The sequence below is a fragment of the Lissotriton helveticus genome, chromosome 6 (genome assembly GCF_964261635.1).
Source record: "Lissotriton helveticus chromosome 6, aLisHel1.1, whole genome shotgun sequence".
In the NCBI taxonomy this organism is placed as follows: Eukaryota; Metazoa; Chordata; class Amphibia; order Caudata; family Salamandridae; genus Lissotriton; species Lissotriton helveticus.
In genome coordinates this window covers 1,190,448,652-1,190,470,487 of record NC_136067.1, presented here as the reverse complement: position 1 = coordinate 1,190,470,487, position 21,836 = coordinate 1,190,448,652, and the positions used below count along the sequence as shown (strand labels likewise).

At 48.3% G+C, this 21,836-nt stretch overlaps 1 protein-coding gene across 14 annotated transcripts in view; it reads left to right on the top strand.

The window, feature by feature from the left end:
• PTPRK (protein tyrosine phosphatase receptor type K) overlaps positions 1 to 21,836 on the top strand; it is a 1,613,435-nt gene that overhangs the window by 848,175 nt on the left and 743,424 nt on the right. For all 14 annotated transcript variants that reach the window (XM_078648913.1, XM_078648910.1, XM_078648911.1 and 11 more), the window contains one exon: positions 17,229 to 17,403. In XM_078648913.1, coding sequence (XP_078505039.1) covers positions 17,229 to 17,403 — 175 coding nt within the window. The remainder of the gene's footprint in view (positions 1 to 17,228; positions 17,404 to 21,836) is intronic.

Here is a 21,836-nt window from a genome sequence, read left to right as displayed (position 1 = left end):
CACTAGTGGTCACAAACGCTCGTAAGAGAGCAAACTCTTTATCTACAGGAGAAGCTCCACCTCCTGACAAAGAGTCTAAACTAATAGATGCCTCTGGCAAGAGAGTAGCATCTCAAGCGGCAAACAGTTGGCGCATAGCTAATACGCAAGCACTACTTGCAAGGTATGACAGAGCGCATTATGATGAGTTAGAAAAACTCATCACACATCTCCCTAAAGAACATCAGAAGAGGGCAGATCAACTCATACAAGAAGGGAAGTTAATTACTAACACTTCAATAAAGTGCACCCTAGACGCGGCAGAAACTGCAGCAAGGTCTACAAACACAAGCATCATGTTAAGGAGACATGCATGGCTCAGAGTATCAGGGTTCAAACAAGAGGTACAAGCATCGTTACTGAACCAACCTTTTGATGGGAAAACACTTTTCGGCACAGGGACAGATGAGGCCCTAGAAAAGATGAAGAAGGATACCGAAACGGCTAAATCAATGGGAGCATTGCAACAGCCGACACAAAGAGGTTCCTTTCGTAGATCCACCTATAGAGGAGGATCCAAAAATACAGGTACAAGCCAGCAGCAAACCTCTTTTACACCTACATCACCCAGAGGTAATTCTAGAGGTGGCTACAGGGGTAACAACAACAAGGGTAGAGGTCGCGGAAACAACAACAACCGCAACTCTCCAACTCCAAAACAGTGACTTCATACAGCTCCCCCCAGACCATATAACACCGGTCGGGGGACGCCTATCACAGTTCCTACCTGTCTGGGAAAACATCACATCAGACAGGTGGGTAAGACAAATTATCCAACATGGTTATTGCCTAGAACTCACAGCTACCCCACCAAACATCCCCCCCAAACAGCGTCCAATGAAACAAGATCACCTGGCACTGTTAAAACAAGAAGTACTATCACTGCTAGAAAAGCATGCCATAGAGAAGGTTCCACAGCACCAACAAGGAACAGGAGTATACTCCCTATACTTCCTAATTCCCAAAAAGGACAGGTCTCTAAGGCCAATACTGGACCTAAGACCTCTCAACGCATACATAAATTCGGAACATTTCCACATGGTCACGCTCCAACAAGTACTTCCTTTACTGAAGAAAGGGGACTTTCTTTCTACACTGGATCTAAAAGACGCTTACTTTCATATCCCTATTCACAAAGCCCACAGGAAATACCTCAGGTTTGTGGTAGAAGGACAACATTATCAGTTCAAAGTCCTTCCGTTTGGTGTCACAACGGCACCAAGGGTGTTCACAAAATGCCTGGCAGTGGTAGCAGCTCACCTAAGAAGACAACAAATTCATGTCTTCCCATACTTGGACGACTGGCTAATAAAGGCCAGGTCACAAGAGGAATGTCTTCAAAACACACAAAAGACAATTCAGCTACTACACCAGCTAGGGTTCACGGTGAACTACACAAAGTCACACCTACAACCAAACAAGGTTCAACAATATCTGGGGGCTACTATAGACACAGAAAAAGCCAAAGTGTACCCCAACCCAGTCAGGATCCAAACAATGCTTACAATCATTCAAAGATTTCAGCCACAACACTCACTAACAGCAAGAGTGTTCATGCAGCTATTAGGCATGATGTCATCCTGCATACTGCTAATACCATATGCCAAACTACAAATGCGTCCGCTACAAGAATGCTTAGCGACACAGTGGAATCAGGCTCAAGGGCAGATTACACATCTGGTGTTGGTAGACGACCGCACACGCTCTCTGAAGTGGTGGAACATAACAAACATTACCAAGGGGCGGTCGTTCCTAGAACCAATTCCACAGGTGACAATAACAGCAGACACATCGCTCACCGGATGGGGAGCACATATGGACAAATACACAGTACAAGGAAGGTGGAGTGTGCAGGAAAGAACACTGCACATCAATCATCTAGAACTACTAGCAGTGTTTCTAGCATTGAAAGCCTTCCAGATACATGTTACCAACAAAGCAGTCCTGATCAGAACAGACAACATGACAGCAATGTATTATATTCAAAAACAGGGGGGGACGCACTCTCTCCAACTATCCAGACTAGCACAGGAAATTTGGAGATGGGCCATTCCTCAAAACATCTATCTGTTAGCCGAACACCTACCAGGAGTCCAAAACCAGATAGCAGACATCTTAAGCAGACAGTCTGAACAAATACACGAATGGGAACTGCACCACCAAATACTGCAGCCATTCTTCCAAAGATGGGGACAACCAGAGATAGACCTCTTTGCCACTCATCAGAACGCAAAATGCCAAAGCTTCGCGTCCAGGTATCCACATCACCTGTCGCAGGGCAATGCGTTATGGATAAATTGGTCCAACAAATTTGCATACGCTTTTCCCCCTCTCCCACTAATTCCATTAGTGGTCAAGAAGCTGCAACAACATTCAATGACCATGATACTAGTAGCACCCACGTGGGCAAGACAGCCGTGGTTCACCACGCTCCTGCAACTCTCACAAGTGCCACATCAAAAGTTACAAATTCTACCCATGCATCTTACACAGAACCATGGAGAAATAATGCACCCAGATCCAACATAATTGAACTTAGCGATCTGGCTCCTGAAATCCTAGAATTTGGGTACTTAGATCTACCCCCAAATTGCATGGAGATAATTAAACAAGCGAGACGTCCAACCACCAGAGCATGTTATGCAGCTAAGTGGAAGAGGTTTGCTATACACTGTACTAATAACAATATCAACCCTCTGGACGTATCAACAATGGAGATTATTTGCTACTTATTACACTTACAGCAATGTACTCTAGCGTACACATCTATCAGAGTACATCTAGCAGCTATAGCAGCGTACCTACAAAACAGGCAACACATATCACTGTTCAGAGTACCAGCGATAAAGGCATTCATGGAAGGCCTTAAAAGAGTCATTCCACCAAGATTACCACCTTCCCCAGTCTGGAACCTTAACGTAGTACTCACCAGACTAATGGGGCCACCCTTCGAACCTATGCATAGGTGCGAAATACAATTCCTTACATGGAAGGTGGCTTTCCTTATAGCCATTACCTCACTCAGGAGAGTAAGTGAATTACAGGCATTGACAATACAAGAACCATTCCTACAGTTACACCAGAATAAAGTGGTTCTTAGAACAAACCCAAAGTTCTTGCCTAAAGTAATTTCAGCATTCCACATCAATCAGCCAGTGGAATTACCAGTCTTCTTTCCAAAGCCACAGACGGTGGCAGAAAGGGCTTTACATACACTAGATGTCAAAAGAGCCATTTTGTACTACATAGAAAGAACACAAAACTTCAGGAAAACTAAACAACCATTTGTAGCATTTTCCCCAACACATAAGGGCAATCCTATCTCTAAAGCAGGCATCGCTAGATGGATTGTAAGATGTATACAAATATGTTACAATAAAGCAAAGAGAACATTAACTGTTCCTCCTAGAGCTCATTCTACACGAAAACTAGGAGCATCTATGGCATTCTTAGGGAACATTCCCCTAGATGACATATGTAGAGCAGCAACTTGGTCTACACCACATACATTCACAAAACACTACTGTGTTGATGTACAGGCTGCACAACAAGCCAGAGTGGGCCAAGCTGTATTAAAAACTTTATTTCAAACAGTTGCGACAGACACTGGTGACCACCGCTAGGGAGGTAACTGCTTTACAATCTATTCATAAATGTACCATCTGCAGCCCATATGCCTCGAACGGAATATGCTACGTACCAGTATGCATCTGTTCTTGGCATAGAGGGCTGCAGAGTGGTACATGCCCTCCCAGCCTCCCCGGAAACCTGTGTCTGTCCCAACATTATCTTATTTAGATACACTTACATGGGCATATCTTTATGTACTATACTACACTACTCCATCTAACCCTACTATGGCAAAACAATCTAAGGATGGAGCCGATGCCCATGCGCACTAACACCGAGAGGAGGAGTCATCTATGACGACAAAGACTTCTCCAGAAGAAAAACAAAGTGCAATCATCCGAGCCCAACACCAGATGGCGATCTATTCATAAATGTACCACTCTGCAGCCCTCTATGCCAAGAACAGATGCATACTGGTAAGTAGCATATTCCTTCACCATTGTGCCAAGCATGAGTAAAGCATGGAGGACAGGGTGCGTATCCGGTTCCTCCCTCCCAGATCCCCATAAGTGCACAAACGTACTCGTCAATGCTTCGTAATACAGGAACTGACCTGGGGGAGCCCACTACCATCTATCAGTTCCGCGAAAGGACTCCGTGCCTTATCCAAGTAGCAGTCCCCAACATTATCCAGTGCGGCCTCTGGCCAGCTGGGCACTCGTGAATGTAAAATTGGGGGTCCCTGTGTGGCAGCCCCACCAGAGGTAGCATTGGAGCACTGTAACATCGTTTCCACATCTGGAAGGCTGTGAGCTCTGCAGCAAGGAACAGTAAGGGGTGGATGGGGTCGGTAGTAGGAGCTTTGCCGTTACCAGCATGTGATTCAATGCCGGGTCCGCCAGGCACGTTACCTCCTCGTTCACTCCTTCCACCCACTGTGTCAACCACTCTAATTGGGTGGCCAACATATAAATTTCAAAATTCGGCACCCCAAGTCCTCCCTCCGACATAGGGCGCTGTAGAGTTTACAAGGACACTCTCGGGCGTCCGTCACCCCAAACCAGGTGCCGCAGGAGTGCATGTAGAGGTTAAAACCAGCTTCTCGGCATCAAAACCGGGAGATTCACCAAAAAGTACAACAACCGGCCTTTTGGACAGTGTGATCCGGGCCATGATAGGCAATTGTAGCATGCTCCAGAACTGAACACAAGAGCGAAGGGAACGCAACGCCCTTCCCAGATTCCCATCTCTCAAATCATCTAGGTCATGGAAAATTTGTATGCCCAAGTATTTAAAGGTATGCTGTGCCCAGAGAGTGTTGATGGTGTTACAGCAAACAAATGATGGACGGAATGCAGACAATGCAAACATTCGCCCCCAGTCAAAAGATCGGAGTTAAACCCATCGTTCTTTCGCCCACTACGCCACCCCAGTTTGGACCAGCCATATGCCAATCAGTCCTGACCCTGTGCCCCATGGGACAAGTCCAGACCGAACTGCCAGGCCAGGTCCACCCTGGACCGGAAACAAGCATCCTGGGACCGGTTTCAGGGTATGTCACATTTCTTCAGCCAGGCTAGCTTGAATCCAGTGGCACAGTGAGCAAGGGACCCATCTCTTGGCATACCCATCCCACTTGGGGAGAAAAGTGTTACAGCAGTGTCGATCGGCAGTGCCTCCGGTAGGGGCAGAGGCCCAGCTATGGGAATCAGACAGGTCTTGGTTTTATTTACCTTAAGGCCCGAAAGGAGAGCAAAGTCACCCATAATTCGTAGAGACTCAGCGTCCCCCCTCGACTACCTCCGTAAGGTAAGCAACAAGTCGCCTGCGTACAGAGAGACGAGGTGTCGTCACCGACCCAAGGTCAGTCCCAATCCTCTCCTACCCAGGCGAAATTTTGTTCGGCCAGGGCAAACAGGAGTGGGGGAAGAGGGTAACCCTGCCGGGACCCCATGGAAATCTTATACAATCTGGATATAGTTTGGCCTGTCTTGACTCTCGCAGTGGGCGAGGCAAAGAGAAGCTGCACCCAATCATCCCCCAGTCCCACACGGTGCATCACCTCAAAAAGGTACTCCCAGCTCGCTGTGTCGAACGCCTTCTCCAGTACTACAAATAAAACCGCCACCAGTTGGAGTGCTGGTGCATCCGCATGGTAGAGTACGGACTAGAGCCTGCAGTGATTATAAGAGGTATTACGAGAGGGGATAAACCAGTTTTGGTCCGGGTAGATCAGGGACTTCATGTGCGGGAGCAGTCTGCCCGCCAACACCTTGCTCAAGATCTTAAGTCTAGGTTGAGAATGGAGAGAGGTCGATAATCTCTCACTCCTGTGTCGGGTTGCTTGGACTTGGTGAGCAGAATCACAAGTGCCCGCTGAGTGAAGTCGGGCAAACCCCTCCCCCCCCACCAGATGCGGAGCCAGTATATCGGTAAACTGCTGATAAAACTCGGCCGAAAGGCCATCAGGCCCGGGCGTCTTACCGGGTGACAATGCTGCTATGGCGGCCCTGAATTCCTGCGCAGTGATCGGGCCCCAAACCAAGTCGTCCTGTGCTTCTGCCTCGAACGTATGGAGCTGCAGAGGGGCTAGGAAGTGTCGTATATCCGGCAAGGAGGCCGCAGTAGGGACCTCGTACAGCCACTAATAGTATATTAGGAAAGAGTCATTGATGGCATCTGGGTCATGCACCACATCTCCTGTGTCTAAACCTAGCCACGTGACAGGTGCTCCCCCCAACTCAGGTTTGATTAATCTGGCTAACAGTCAACCCGTAAACAAAAAGACTTTCCCTTGGTGGACACACTTCATTTGAATGCACTTTATTTTCATATGAATGCACTTTATACTCATGGAAAAATACCTGTGTAAACACTGTGCCCTTCACACTATGGTATACCAACACAAAAATGTTATCATTAAAAAGTTGTATTCTTTGGTCTTTTTTGATATAAAAAAAAAGGTCTTGTCCACAAATTTACACTTTAAAAACAGCACAAGTTGTGCCCGCAAATAAAAGTTTCACAATTTAATCTACACAATTGTATATGCATTAAAGGTTAAATACTTTGTTTTACAAAAACATTATTCATCAACACAAATATCTATAAAAGAAAATAAAATTCACACGAATAAGGGGAGAGACATACAAAGACATAATAATTAGTCATTCAATATTGCACATCTGAGAACCTAACAATCTCAGAATCTAAACCTGGGCCCGTTTTGATTTTGTCTACAGGATAGATTTGTTCTCTTGATTGCGCAGAGGTTGGGTTGACGCGTTTCGATGGCTATTCCAGATGTACGGCCATCTTTGTCAAGACTAGATAATCAGTCTCTCCTAATTTCTGGGCACTGGTTGGTTGCCACTGACTGGATATTTCCTGGTAACATTAAGGCTTATTTGTCATCAGGAGATCGCTCAGAAGTTCGCTTCTCAGAAAGTAGAACCGCCAATGTAATACATTCCTTTGTACAGTTTAGACCTCTCATTGAGTCCGCCCTTTCTCCTCACCCTCTGTTGTATCCGGTTATTACCTTGTCTGGATACAGTTGCTCTTTGGGGTCTATACTGGCGGGCTCTATTACTTGACTTCTTATCATTACATCCAGGTCCCAATATTAAGCCGGCGCTCGTCCCGTATTGTGCTGATATAGCCTGTATCAAGGAGTGGATACGCTCAGTGGCTTATTAGACGTCGCACTCTCAGTGTTCGCTTTACTCAAGGTATTCCACTCCCGAAAGCTCCTCGTACCGCCCTTCCTGTTGCAGTTGCACCAAACAGAGTCGAAAAGAGCAACTGTATCCAGACAAGGTAATAACCGGATGCAACAGAGGGTGAGGAGAAAGGGCGGACTCAATGAGAGGTCTAAACTGTCCAAAGGAATGTATTACATTGGAGGTTCTACTTTCTGAGAAGCGAACTTCTGAGCGATCTCCTGATGACAAATAAGCCTTAATGTAACCAGGAACTATCCAGTCGGTGGCAACCAACCAGTGCCCAGAAATTAGGAGAGACTGATTATCTAGTCTTGACAAAGATGGCAGTACATCTGGAATAGCCATCGAAACGTGTCGACGCAACCTCTGCGCAATCAAGAGACCGAATCTATCCTGTAGACAAAATCAAAACGGGCCCAGGTTTAGATTCTGAGATTGTTAGGTTCTCAAATGTGCAATATTGAATGACTAATTATTACGTCTTTGTATGTCTCTCCCCTTATTCTTGTGAATTTTATTGTCTTTTATAGATATTTGTGTTGATGAATAATGTTTTTGTAAAACAATGTATTTTTTAACCATTAATGCATATACAATTGTGTAGATTAAATTGTGAAACTTTTATTTGCGGGCACAACTTGTGCTGTTGTTTTTAAAGTGTAAATTTGTGAACAAGACCTTTGGTCTTTTTTTTATGTAAAAAAAAGAATAACACTTTTTAATTATAACATTTGTGTGTGGGTATACCATAGTGTGAAGGGCACAGTGTTTATACGGGTATTTTTCCATGAGTATATAGTGCATTCAAATGAAGTGTGTCCACCAAGGGAAAGTCTTTTTGTTTACTGTGTAAGTACCTCATTCCCCTTGTGCGCGAAGGGGTCTCTCTCTTATCTCAAAACATTAACAGTCAACCCGCCCTCCCTTCCTCTCTTAGTACTTTATCTAGGTATCTTTATTGTTCTAACACCTCAGCCTGCCCAGTGTGTCGTCGTATTGTGCCTGCGCATCTTCAAGGGACACCTGGGCCACATCTTCCATACACTGTAAATAATCCAGTTTATGGACAGTCCCCTTAAAGTCCAGAAGTTCCTGGTTAATCTCCCTGTGTGCCCACATGCTTGAGCCATGCAATGACCTCTTACAACCACCTTAAACGCCTCCAACTCCACCTGGGGGGAGTAGGCAGAGTTGGCATTATTAGGGAAGTATGCTCAACTAGTGCTAGCAATGAGGCCCGGAAGGGGACATCATCAAGAAGTAACAGGTTCAATTTCCATGTAGGGATCGGAGGGCGCCACCCCAATGGTCAATATAATATGAGTAGTCGGCTGTGGTCCGACAGAGTACGCGGAAAGTATTCAGAGGGGGAAATGGAACCATTGAAGGCTGGGGAACAGAGGAACAGGTCGAGCCTGGTATGAACCTGGAGGATCGGCGAGAAGGAGTACTCCCTATCCCACGTGTGCTGCAATCTCCAGGTGTCTTCTAAGCCCCAGTGGGATATCTAGGTCTGGAAACCTAACACTGTACGATGTGGCTGCGTCCCTGGTAGGGGAGAATGCGAACGATCAATGACAACGTCCGCCATACAGTTTTAAGTCGCCCCGCAATATGAGAGAACCTGTTAAGCAATGAGCCAGGGAGGCAGAGAAAGACTGTAGGAAGCTGACTTGGTCCTGGTTGGGTGCATAAACATTGCCTAGTGTCCTCTACGGTCCCGCCAATTGTCCCGTAAGCAGGGCATACCGCCCCTCCGTGTCAAGCCATTAGTGTTCAAGAGCGAAGGGGACCCCAGGCTTCACCCAGATCAGAACCCACCTGGTGAAAGCCAAAAAGGTGGTCGCGAAAATCTGACCCCACCACCTCTTCTTCAACCTCCCCCTTATTAAGATGTGTCTCTTGGAGGAATGCAATGTGCACGCCCCTGTGCCGCAGGTCGGAGTATATGTTGTGACGTTTGGCCATTTTTCCCATTCTACTGATGTTATATATGAGGAACCTCAGTGTTAGGTGTACCTGCCATTTCTAAAGGAACCCGCCCTCCAGTAACATAAGAGGGACGCCCGCCCTCTCCCTCATGTGTGCACAAACTCCCTACCCTGCAAACAACTAATCAGAAAATATCAATAAATGAACCCCCATGTTGAACAACTCCCTGATCCCAGGACAGCCTGACCACGGTTCGTCACCCAAACAGTGTGTGGAACATAACCCTTAGTAAGGCCCTACAGCCCAGTAAGGCACTGAAAGGGGGGGTGGACATTAAGAGCAAAAACGAGAACATAGTGCTGACGCACAAACCGTCCGGAGCACGTCAGCCCTACAAGAGCAGGTCAGCTCGAGACCAGAGTCTGTCACCAACTGTTCAGCAACACCCAGGGGTCGAGCAGACTCAAAGCTCAAGTGGCCTCAGATGGCTTAATCAGCCTTGTTCGGGGTCACCACCGGCATCTTCACACTGTCACTGCGGGATGTATCGTAATCTATGTCCCCAGTGTCCCTCGACGATCGGAGCTCTGCCTCAGGGGTGGGCTCCTGCCCCGCATACGCACCGCCACTGCCTGCTGGGCTTCAGCCCTCTAATCAGTTTGCGATGAGGTGGGTTTCTTGGGGGCTCCTCTATGGGAGCGTCATCTGGAACCCTTCCCAAGTTCCGCCTTGCTCCTCAACTCAGCTTTAGGGCCTGCCGGCTGGGAGATCCCGACCCTGGGCCTCGATCCAGTCCCAGGCTTCACATGGGCGGCCACTAAAGAAGGCGCTGCCATCCAACACAACCCGTAACCAGGCCGTGAACATCAGAGAGTACTGGAGGAATTCGTAGGGGCCCTCTGGAAGTGCCCTCTGCAGGAGCTGGTCTCTGTCCCTGAAATTAAGCAATCTGGTCTGCACCGGTCGCGGAGGACGCCCCTGTGCTGGGGGCCTGACTGGGACTCTGTAGGCCCTCTCGAGGGTGGGGAAGGTCGACAGACCCTCAGGTGCCACCATGTCCCTCAGCTACTGTTCCAGGTAGGACAGCATATCGTTGCCCTCTACTCCCTCCAACAGGCCCAGATTCCGAACGTTGTTCCATCTATTGCATTCCTCTGCATCTTCGGCTCTCCGTTCCAGTACACCCACCCTGTCTGCGAGGGCTCCCATCTGCTGCTCCAGGGCCTTTTGGACGGGGGCCATTGAGGTAATACTGGACTCTGTTTCCTTCACTCTCTCAGAGAGCTTCTTGTTCTTCTCGCAGGAGGCCCAGCCCTACCGCCACCATGCTGATGTCCTGATGGAGGGTAGCCTTCCTGTCCACAATGGTCTCCAATATCTTGCCCAGCTGCTGCTGTATTTGGACCTCCGGAGCGGTCTGCGATTGCTCCTGGGCTCTCTTGTGGTTTGTGTGTGGCTCCGGCCTGCTGGCCCTGAGGTTTGCCCGTGGTGTTAAACAGCCCCCCGGCCATTGGACCGTGCCTGGGAGGGAGGTCAATCCAACAAACGGTGTTGTGATATCGCCACTTGCACCAGGGCTCAGGTCTGCTGCACTCTGGAGGGCCTCAACACTCCAACTGCTGCGACAGTCACTCTATCAAAGGGCCCACTATTTTGCGTACTTAAGCGCCCACTTGGCGGCCGAATCCCCGCCCAACCAGACTCCCTCACCAATGTTCAGGGCTGACCCCACACAGCCCCAGTTGGCGATGTGCCCACTACCACTCTCATCGCAGTCCCGGGTGCCACAACTCTCATCAAGAAGCCCCACTACTCTACAGGGCAATGTCCGGCGCGCTGCACAGGTGGAGGCCCATTGAGATCAGGCTCCCCTGTTCTTCAGGGTGTGAGCAGCCAATCCGGGTGGCCTCGGGCGGTCCTTGGCAGGTTGCGACCTAGGGCAGCAAGGATGACGAGTGCTCCTCCTCTTGAAGTGGCCCACACACCAATCCCCGGAGCCCCGATGCGGCCCGAACACTCGCCCTGTCTTGTCGCACCTCCAGGGGCCGCGGCCCTTAGCGTTCGCCTCAGGCACGCCGGGCGCTGCCAGGCCCTCGTTTACAGGGGTACAGGGCACTGCAGCTTGGCTCCGCCAGAAGGCAAGTGGTTAAAAAAAGGAGGGAAGGGACAAGCCCCAGCAGCCCACAAGCTTCACCGTGGCGAGAAACTCCCTGGCAATTCTCAGGCTGATGGAGGCCACAGTTCCCACAGCAGACCTCTCACTCCTGTTTGCTGGCCCTGACACTGGGCACCGCCTCCGCTATGGGGCCGGTGGCGTAGCCTGCGTCTCGGTCTTCAAGCCCCAACCGGGCTCCAATGCCCCGCCTCGACTTGGCACTCAGCGCAGTGGGTGTGCCTCCGTACATCAGCGCCGTTACTGCTTCCGTCCTCCCGCTGTCCCCTACAGCTCACCGCCGATCGCTGCAGACTGCCATCTGTGGGCCCCCGACTGCAGCCCAAGCTTGGGGGAAGCCCAAACTCTGCTGCGCAGTGTAGCATCCTGCTACTAATGACCACAGACACCATTACTTATAATTCAAGGAGCTTTATTATCTGCATCCAACCTGTTTCATGTCCCTGCTCTAACTGCCCTCATCCTGTACTGACCCCTCCTCTTCCCCTCAGCCCACCTAGCTCCGCCCACCCCAGCTACTAGACTGTCAACTATATTACATCTCCCCCTTTCTTAACAAAATGAACTTAATGTCCTCAGTGTTCGCAATTCTTCAATCCACCACACTGGTCGGCGGACAGTCTGTTCTTCAAACCTCAGTAGTGTCGAATCAGTGGTGGGCTTGGCTTTGGTCAGTTTTTCTGTTGTCTGGATCAGGGTATTCCTGACCACGTTGCGTTTGAACTGTTTACTCCCACACTTCGCAGTCATCATGTTTCCTTCCTGCGGTGTAACGGTTTGTTCAGATGCTCGATCTCTTTCTGCTGACATGTCCGGTTTTCCTTGCGGAGTGGATGGCTGGTCCCTTCCCATCTGGTGATTAGGGTCCAGTGTCTCTGTTTTCTTTTTGTAGGTCCTTTGGGTCAGCCTCGCGGACCCCTTCAGGGGTGACGGTGTCTGATCTATGTCCAGATATACTTGTGACTGACCTGACAAGTTGTCTTGTGGCATGGCTGGGTATTCAGAGTCCTTAGTGTGTGACGTGTTGTTCTTGACGTGAAGGATGTCCTTTGGTTCCATGGTGCGTTTGGGTGGTTGACGCCATGACTGTTGTCGGGACCATGACTCGGTCAACTCACGGGACTGAACAGACGAGCCCTCTGGGTCAGAGAAGTCTCTTGTCGACTTCCAGGATCGGACAGACGTGCTCTCTGAACCAGAGAAGTTTCTAGCCATAAACGTGCCTTCTAGGTCAGAGAAGTCTTTTGTCGACTTCCAGGATCGAACGGACGCGCTCTCTGAATCAGAGGAGTTCCTGGCCATACTCCTTTTGAAGCGTTCCTTTGAGGGTGTACCGGGTACTGGATGTCTGAAATAAGTGGGCCGTGACACGTTGTTCGTTGACTCAGTGTTGTCTTTAAAACGGTTCTCCGGGCGCTTTCGTCGACTTGTCTTTGGCATTGTTTCATCTGAGAAGTTGCTCAACAACCACGTGCTTGTTCTTTGTGTTTGCTCTTGAGATTTTCCATCTTGGCCTTTCTCACATGTCAACGACGTCTTCTCGGTTTCTTCTTTGTCTCCGGTGTCATTGATGCATTGGTCTCTTCCTGTTCGTTGTTGGGGAGGGTCAGTTCGTCTTATGTGACTTATTTCTTCTTCCCACTTGTTTAGTGCTCGGGTACCCATGATGTGGGTGTGATGTGTTCTTCTGCTGGATGATGTTCCTTCAGACTCATCTTCACAACTTGACGAAGAGTGTTCCTGCGCCGACTTCCAGTTTTGACCATTTTGAGCTCTCCTTCTATAGTTTGTCTTCCTTACTCTCTTGTTGTGTAAGTTGCCATCTTGTCCAGGGGTGTGACCTGTCCCACTTGACGCTCCCTCCTTGTCAGACTTTGAATGACATCTTGAGGGTGACGAACTCCTTGAGGTTGTCCTTTGACTGGTTGACTCGGAGTATTCCTTGTCACTGTGTCTCTCCCGTTGGTCAGACTTTGAATGACATCTTGAAGGTGAAGAACTCCTTGAGGTTGTCCTTTGACTAATTGACTCAGAGTACTCCTTGTCACTGTGTCTCTCCCGTTGTCTTTTCATTGGTCTGCCTTCCCCCTCTCCCTTTTTTGTTTTGTCTGTTTTCCGAGTTTCGTATGTCCAGACATCTTGATAATTTGCCCTCAGATTCGGGTCCTTTGCTCTGTCTCTTGCCTTGACGTGCATTCCAATTTCAGCCTTCCTGATGATTTCTTCTAGCGACCACTTTCCTCGCAAGATCTTGAGCTTTGTGTCGGGGTTTGCGCAGCCTTCAATTATCCGGAGTCGAACTGCGTCCTCGTTCGTAAAGGTGTTGAAGTGGCAGCCTTGTACCAGGTTTCGCAACCGAGTGATGAAGGTTGGCAATGGTTCACCCGGTTCCTGCCGAGCTGTGTTGAAAGTGATGCGCTCTTGATCCACTTCCGCTTGTGCGGAGAGACGGGCACATAGCTTTTCTTGGAGTCTTTTATAGATTTCCGTGTCTTCTTTGGAAAATGTTTCGATTGGGCATCGGCCCTCGGGACCCACCAAATGGAGGAGCAGCATTAGACATTTCCTCTCTTTGTTCACCATTGGCATCCAGGAAGTCACCCAATGTCGCCAGCCATCGGTTCTGTTCAAGACACAGACTCCAGGTATCATACTGCATTCCTGGGGGTGGTGCTCTGAAGCAAGGGTTGCGTCGGTGTGCTACTTCTTCCTTCGCCATGAGAAGAGGGTTCTGATTGGTTGTATTCAGGCGGGTTGCTCACTCGGCTTCTCGTAGTTGTTTTGTAGTTAATCCTCTTTGGTCAAGGCCTCGGGTCTGGTCATCTGCTGGGGCGTTACTAATCCTTGCAACCATCACCGTATGCGCCAGTGACTAGAACTTGGATTTCCTGCGTTCCGAGATGTCCACTACCCAGCCGCACTGTGCCGGTCGCAGGGCTCCTTCTCCGCGGTGAGGCTAGTGCAAGTCCTTTAGTCACCTCCGTGTATGTTGTGCTTGTTTCTTTCGATTGGCCAATGCTTGTTTATATGTCCTTATCAAGGCTTGGTTGTTCTTCGCCAATGTTCGTTTGGTTTCTGCCAGTGCTTGTTTGGTCTTGCGGTGTCAATGCTTGTTTGTTTGCCAGTGCTTGTTTTATTTCTATCACCAATGCTTGTTTTATTTCTATCGCCAATGCTTGTTTTATTTCTATCGCCAATGCTTGTTTGTTTGATTTTATCAATGTTTGTTTTGTGTCGACTCTTGTGTTTGCTTGTGCTTGTTTAATCCAGGACTTGCATTTGTTTATGTTTGACGCTTGCATGGGCTTGTGCTTGTTGCCTCTCTGATCGTCTTTGTTCTCAACAGCTGTCTTTGCTAGTGCTTGTTGCTTTCCGACGATTGCATTTACTAGTACTTGTTATTTTGGACAATTGCATTGGCTAAGGCTTATTACTTTGGATTTGCCTTTGCTCGTGCTTGCTGGCCAATTCACATTCGCCTGACTCTAAGATGGCCGTTTATCACGTTTAATAGGGGATGGGAGCAAGCTGCCTGACCCCAAGATGGCCGCTGTTGTGGAAATCTCGTGTCCACCGAGATTTGACTGTCACTCTATTGCCTTCACTTTGCATCTATGCCGGTGCTCACTCACCATACCGGATCGCAGGCACCAGGACGCTGGCGGAGGTCAGGACCACTGCACTTCTCTGCTGGCGAGCCCTCAGCGACTTCTCAGACCCCAGGTAGGATCGGGGTGCACGTTTATTCCTGGGGCGCACTCTTACTCTGAGGGAGCGGGGGGTGCTCAACTGTCCAACTGGTTTCTCTTTGCCACCGAAGGTGCGTCTTTCCTGCTGGCCGGCACCCTGCTCTGGAGGAGCACTCTCACAGCTGTCGGTGCCTCTTGGTACAGATGACGCTTCTTTCCGTGGTCCTCTCTTATAACTGGACACCATGCTCTCAAGGCCACATCTGCCACGATCTCCCGATCACGGATCCTCGGCCAGGGACGTGTTACCGGAGCTCCTCGCGCTCACACGGTGACGACATGCTACAGCTCACGCATCGGGCGTGAGGTTTCCAGCGTCGGGGACCACCCGAGCTCCAGTTCCACCGCGCTCGACGGCGCTTGCCGCCAGACCTTCTGGGGGCAATGCTCTTCACTCGGGGCACTGTTCTTCTGCTTCTGGGGCGCTAGGCAGAGTCGGGGTGGGCTCCCGACCTCTGCTCTATCTGCATCTGCTGGGATGTCTGCATCCGGCAATGTCGCGTTTCGGCGCGAACTGTTCCGACTTCTCGAGCGCTCCAACGCTCGTTGCTGCGGCTCCCTCTTTCCTCCCTTGGGGCCTCTGGAGGGACAGGGTCACCTGCTGCCAGCTTCTCTCTGGGGCAGCTCTACACAGCGACGATTTCTTCTTCTTGGCGCCGCCTTCACATTCAGCAGCGGAGCTCGTTTCTCGACGCTGCGGGGACAGGGTGGTTTCACAAGGTGCTGTGGCTGGTGGGGATTTGCTCATCCCACCCTCGTCGCCAGTTGTAGCATCCTGCTACTAATGACCACAGACACCATTACTTATAATTCAAGGAGCTTTATTATCTGCATCCAACCTGTTTCATGTCCCTGCTCTAACTGCCCTCATCCTGTACTGACCCCTCCTCTTCCCCTCAGCCCACCTAGCTCCGCCCACCCCAGCTACTAGACTGTCAACTATATTACACGCAGGTCAGCTCCGGGCTGCCATCTTGGGCTGCATCAGGCACCAGCAGTCGCATGGGATCCGGACTTCGCGAAAAAGACTGCGCAATCACCGGGACCAGCTTCCAGGCGTCCCAGCAACTTTTGCCATGTCCCCCAGCCTCCAGCTTCGCAAGATTGTGCTGATAAATGTGAGACCGGCGCAGAGCTCCGAGCTCACGTGTCCGCCATTCACGGCTCTTTGGCCACTGCCCCCCATGGATTCTGAGATCTAACTTGCAAACACACTTTTATCCTATAAATTAAATTACACTGGACTAGTTGAGCTTTACGTCTCGGAATAGACTTTGTGCTCCTACCTCAGCTACACATTCTGAATATAGATCATAATATGCTGCTATTCAAAGAAAAATTGGCAATCATGCTCCAGCAGGGGGTGAGGGTGTCTGATTAGTACAGCTGGTGCTTGTATTCCCTGTGGCAACACAGGCGATGTAGCCGCGCAGCACTCTACTTTTTTGTAGTCTGGGCAACCATCCACCGAATCATACAAACACTCCTAGGGGACGAAGTCAAATGCTTATGGCAGCTGTCGCTTTTCTCAGATGAGCTCAAACTTTTTCTGCTTTTCTTAAGTTATTTATATATTTGCCTGTTAAGAAAGTGTTTTATTGGTAATGACACGCATCAGAAAACTAATAGGTGTATCTTTTTCCAAGCATCAAAATGTACAGTTCTTCTCTTTCTGCTGTGCTACACGTGGTGTACTACCAATTTTGGATTAATAGGATATTAAGCTACATGATAATTATCACACTGGTCTGTTCAAAATAAAATAATTTGAATTTAGAAAACACTAGGCAAATCCTTTTTTTCCCATTGTGGAGCTAGTAGAGGCCACCAGGGACTCATTTTGCGAATGACCAGTTTTCTACTTAAGTAGCATCATGTTTTAACGCTTCTTTTGTCTTCTGAGATAAGTACCAGGCCAAGCTGCCAGACCTAAACTCTGAGTATATTAACAGGCAACAATTATCTCTAAAAGAGGAGAGAAACTTTGATCGTTTTATGGTTCCAATACCTTGTTTTCTTGTTTCGTTTGTTTGTGCACAGAGGCGGAATGGTGAAGATATCCCTGTGGACCAGACCAAGACTATCAACCACAGAAGGTTTGCTGCTTCCTTTCGACTAAAGGAAGTGAGTCTGCCTGACCAGGACTTGTATCGCTGTGTGACGCAGTCGGAAAAAGGTGCTGGAGTGTCAAATTTTGCTCAGCTGATAGTTCGAGGTACAATTTTTACTTTTTTTCAATGCTTTAATTTTTATTATTATAATATTGGCAGGCATTTTCGGCCAGTTTGATGCTCTCTTCCAAATACATATGACTATAGCAGTGGACAATGATGTTCTTGGCGTATATCAGTTGCTATGGATAGGTCCTTGTATATTAAATTTCGGTTAGGAACCTTGCCCTTGGCCGACCTCTGCTCGAGGTGGAATAAAGCCCAGCCCACATCACGCTTCTGTGCTCTTTGCCAGGACAAGCCAGAGACGGTGCCACATTTCCTTTTCGAATGCCCGGACTATGGTCGCCCCAGATCACGTTGGCTTGGTCCCATCTGCAGAGAACTGGGGACTCGTCAGCACTCCGTTGCACTTCGGATTCTTTTAACCAATACAGCCCCTCCCATTGTTTGTGCTGTTGCTAAGTATTTAAAATGGGCTTGGTTGATTAGACTTAGAAGACTGTCCACATCAATTTAATTCTTTTTTATCTAATTTATGCTGACCTAACGTACTTTTAATTCTCACACTATATGTACAGTCTTACTTATTTCGACATGCTGTTTTTATCTTTTGTACTGCTTTTATGATATGTGCATATCGAAATAAAGCAATCAATCAATCTGAAATGAGAAAATACTGGAATACAGATATCTGGGTCATGGTTTACATAAAAATGCATGTTATAAATATTTGATACAGGAGTACGTTTGGGTTTATCCACTATGTAGACTTTATAAGAACTCAGTTTGGGGAAGAGGACACAGGGCAGACAGCGATTGCTGGGCCTCAACTCTGGTACTTAAGGTCATTTGCCCCTCGCTTCCTAGGCTCCATCCTACTGTGGCTCTGCAAACTGGGCCAAGTTACATCCCTTTCCACACTTGATACTTAATTCTCTAGATAGGGAAGGCAAGCAGCTACAGACCTCTCAGTGAGGTAGTGTTGGAGGCAAAAGCTCAGAACTCAAATATCGATCAGTAGACACAATAACTTAATGTCCATCCCAGTTTTACCGCCTGCTAAAATAAAGTACTTTGATCACATAACAGAAATAAGCACTACAAAATTCCATTATGGTAAGTGAATTCGGGTTTGAATTCCTAGTTCAGTTCTTCAGAACGCACTACACCCTTCCCCTCCAATATCCTCTAGCCTCCTGGGTAACACCAGGAGCCACAGTCCCCAGTTTCTGGTGGCATACGTGTGAATGAGGCACTGAGCCTCACTGTAATACTGTGAACCTCTTGGCTCTTTTAAGCGCAGCTCAGTTCCTCTTCCTTCCCCCTGGTTTACTTTGGGCAGAACGTTTGAATTCCTTGTGCTTGACCTCCTTGGATCATGTCTAAATGCTGTTGCTCCAGTTGTGGGTGAATCACAATGGGGCATGCAGGTACGGCATCCTAGTCTAATCAGACTCGCATCCGTGATGCATCTTTTTGTTTTTCCGGTAGCAGAAGCCATCCTGGGCTGCAGGCGACATGGCCTTGCTGGATTGGTGCTGTCTTAGGGACATTTCTCAGGTAGGAACCAAGCAGAGAGGTGGAGAAGGGGGCACACTGATTAAGTCTGCCTTCTCTGGGTGCTCTAGGGACCGGACACACCCTGGGCTTCTCCTCCATGATCGTCTCCCCTCCTTAACATGATCTCCTTCTTCATGGCAAGGCACACTCCTTTGTCTCTCAGCAGGCAGCCAGGCTTCTAGGCACCAGGCAGACCCTCCGCTCTCCATTAGAAAGAGTAGACCTCACGTGTGGGAACCTGGACATCAGGCAGTAATCAGTCCTGGCTAAACAGCAGCTCTTTGAATACTCTGTGGAGCTCTCCTTTCCTTGGCCAAGAAGAACTTGGGAGTAGATCCCACTTTTACACACATTCTCCTGACAGGTAATGTAGATCCACTATCCCAAACATCAGAACTAGATTGAATGGGTTCTCTTTTCAAGTGTCCTTCTCAGGCTGCTCTCCAGACAAAGCCTTTATGCAAATGTATGCTTCTCACAGCAGATTGTTCAGGGGCTATCTCCAAGCATGAACACCCATCACGTGGTCACTATGAAGTGAGTCTTCTGCAGCTGGCTGTTATGGGCCTTTCAAAAGCATTAATCAGGGTCGGACGGAATGGAGGGGCATTCCTAGAAACCTTATTACCATGAGCAACTTTAAACAGAGTCTTGCCCTTTACCTCTACAGTTTGCCAAATGGCAGTGCTCAGGGGAAAAAATCAGCAGCTTCTACCTCACAAAATATCGATAGAATTCCCTTCATCATGGAATTTTTAAAAGGAATCTAGTGTCTATCCTTACCACCTCAGTCGCTGGATCTCTACCACTTCGTCACCAGAATGCAGGGAGTACAGTTCCACTTTCTAAGGAAGCTACCTTCATCCTTTATTTTATGCAGAGCTGTACCAGAACACCTTCAATTGATTCCACTGGGCTTCAGGACTCAGACTCACACACACCTGGAGTCCTCATACCAAATATATACTACATGTATACTCTACATTTGCTCAACATACACCTAGAATATCAGCGCAGTGTTATGGGTTACACATATGGAACTTTATACAGAAAGGAACAGTAGGCCACACTCTCGCTGACACAGATGAAAAGGTCTTGTCAGACTATAAATCACAAAATTACGATATGCTGTTACCGCTGCCTTGTGCTACACCTAGGACAGGGACCCTAGTCCTCTCCAGAATGAGTTTACACTTGGTACGCCCCTCCAGGTCTCCCAATAGGTCCTGGATCTTGAATTGTCTGGGCAGCCCTAGCCTATGGGCACATGCTAGATTAAGGTGACACAAGGGCCATAAGAAGGCAGGATTTCAGATTCACATGCAGTCGGGCCATCGGAGTAGGTACTACATGCCCGTCCATCATGCTGAGGACATTTCTGTCCTAAAAGACAATCAAATATGTCACTCTGCCTGGTGAGCAGTGGTTATCCTATTGCTGGATTTTGTACTGCTCCACTATATGATGGGCCAGCTAGAGGAGGAATTTCGTGAACAAAGCTTGCACTCCTTGTAAAACTCTTTCTACCTAAAGTATTCCCTTTCAATTTATTTTAGTAAAATTGAGAAATATGTGAAGGATAAACACTGGGAAACCCAGGAACTTCATTATGTCTGCATACTCTTTTACATTATTCATTTTAAGACTTTTCTCCAGAAAAATAAGTTTCTGTAGTAGGGGATCTCTGTGTATAGTCATAATCTAGTGAATAGTCCCGCCCATTTGCGTGGACCCCGGAGCAATCAAAAATAATCTCTTAAGCTGTCTTCATTGCAGTCCTGCATAGACACTTAAGAGAAAATTAAAGACAATAATGCAGCCTGTACCTACAAGGCTACACTGTCCAGTACTTCAACTAGAAATGCCAAGGATATAACACCAATAAAACATTTAACACAATCTGTCAAGTTTCACCCATAGAGAAACTTTCCTCCCTCACCAAATCCTTGGAATGATAGAGGAAGGTAAGGACAGACAAGCCGATTTTAGAAAAGGGGGTGGTGATGGACAGAGTTTCTGAATGATGCAGAATACTCTTATCAAGTCAAGAGATCATGGTTTTAATCCATCACCGTTTTTTAGCTCACTGCACCATCCCAGCTCAGAACCTGGCTATATGCAAATTAGTCTGTTCCTGTCCCAGTGCATGATGGGAACAGGGCAAACCAAACTACCAAGCCAATTCTTATACTGGGAAGGAAACAAGCTCCCGGGGACCGGTTTCTGGCATCACAGCCTTCTTCGGCCCGGTTTGCTTGAATCCTGATGGTGCAATGAGCAAGGGACTCACGTCTGAGTATACCCTCCCACACATAGTGTGGATAAATCCGATTTTAGAAAAGGGGGTGGTGATGGACAGAGTTTCTGAATGATGCAGAATACTCTTACCAAGTCAAGAGATCATGGTTTTAATCCATCACCGTTTTTTAGCTCACTGCACCATCCCAGCTCAGAACCTGGTTATATGCAAATTAGTCTGTTCCTGTCCCAGTGCATGATGGGAACAGGGCAAACCAAACTACCAAGCCAATTCTTATACTGGGAAGGAAACAAGCTTCCGGGGACCGGTTTCTGGCATCACAGCCTTCTTCGGCCCGGCTTGCTTGGATTTATCCACACTATGTGTGGGAGGGTATACTCAGACGTGAGTCCCTTGCTCATTGCACCATCAGGATTCAAGCAAACCGGGCCGAAGAAGGCTGTGATGCCGGCCACTTTAGCACTTGGCCTGTGATCCCCAGCTTCCCGATACGGTCCAGCAGGATGGTGTGGCTGACCGCGTCGAAAGCCGCCGACAGATCTAGGAGAAACAGGGCGCACGGCTGTTTATTGTCTGCCCTGACTCTCAGTTCATCGGTGACCGCGGCCATTACTAGTTCCGTACTATGTTGGGATTGGAACCCTGCTTGCCTGG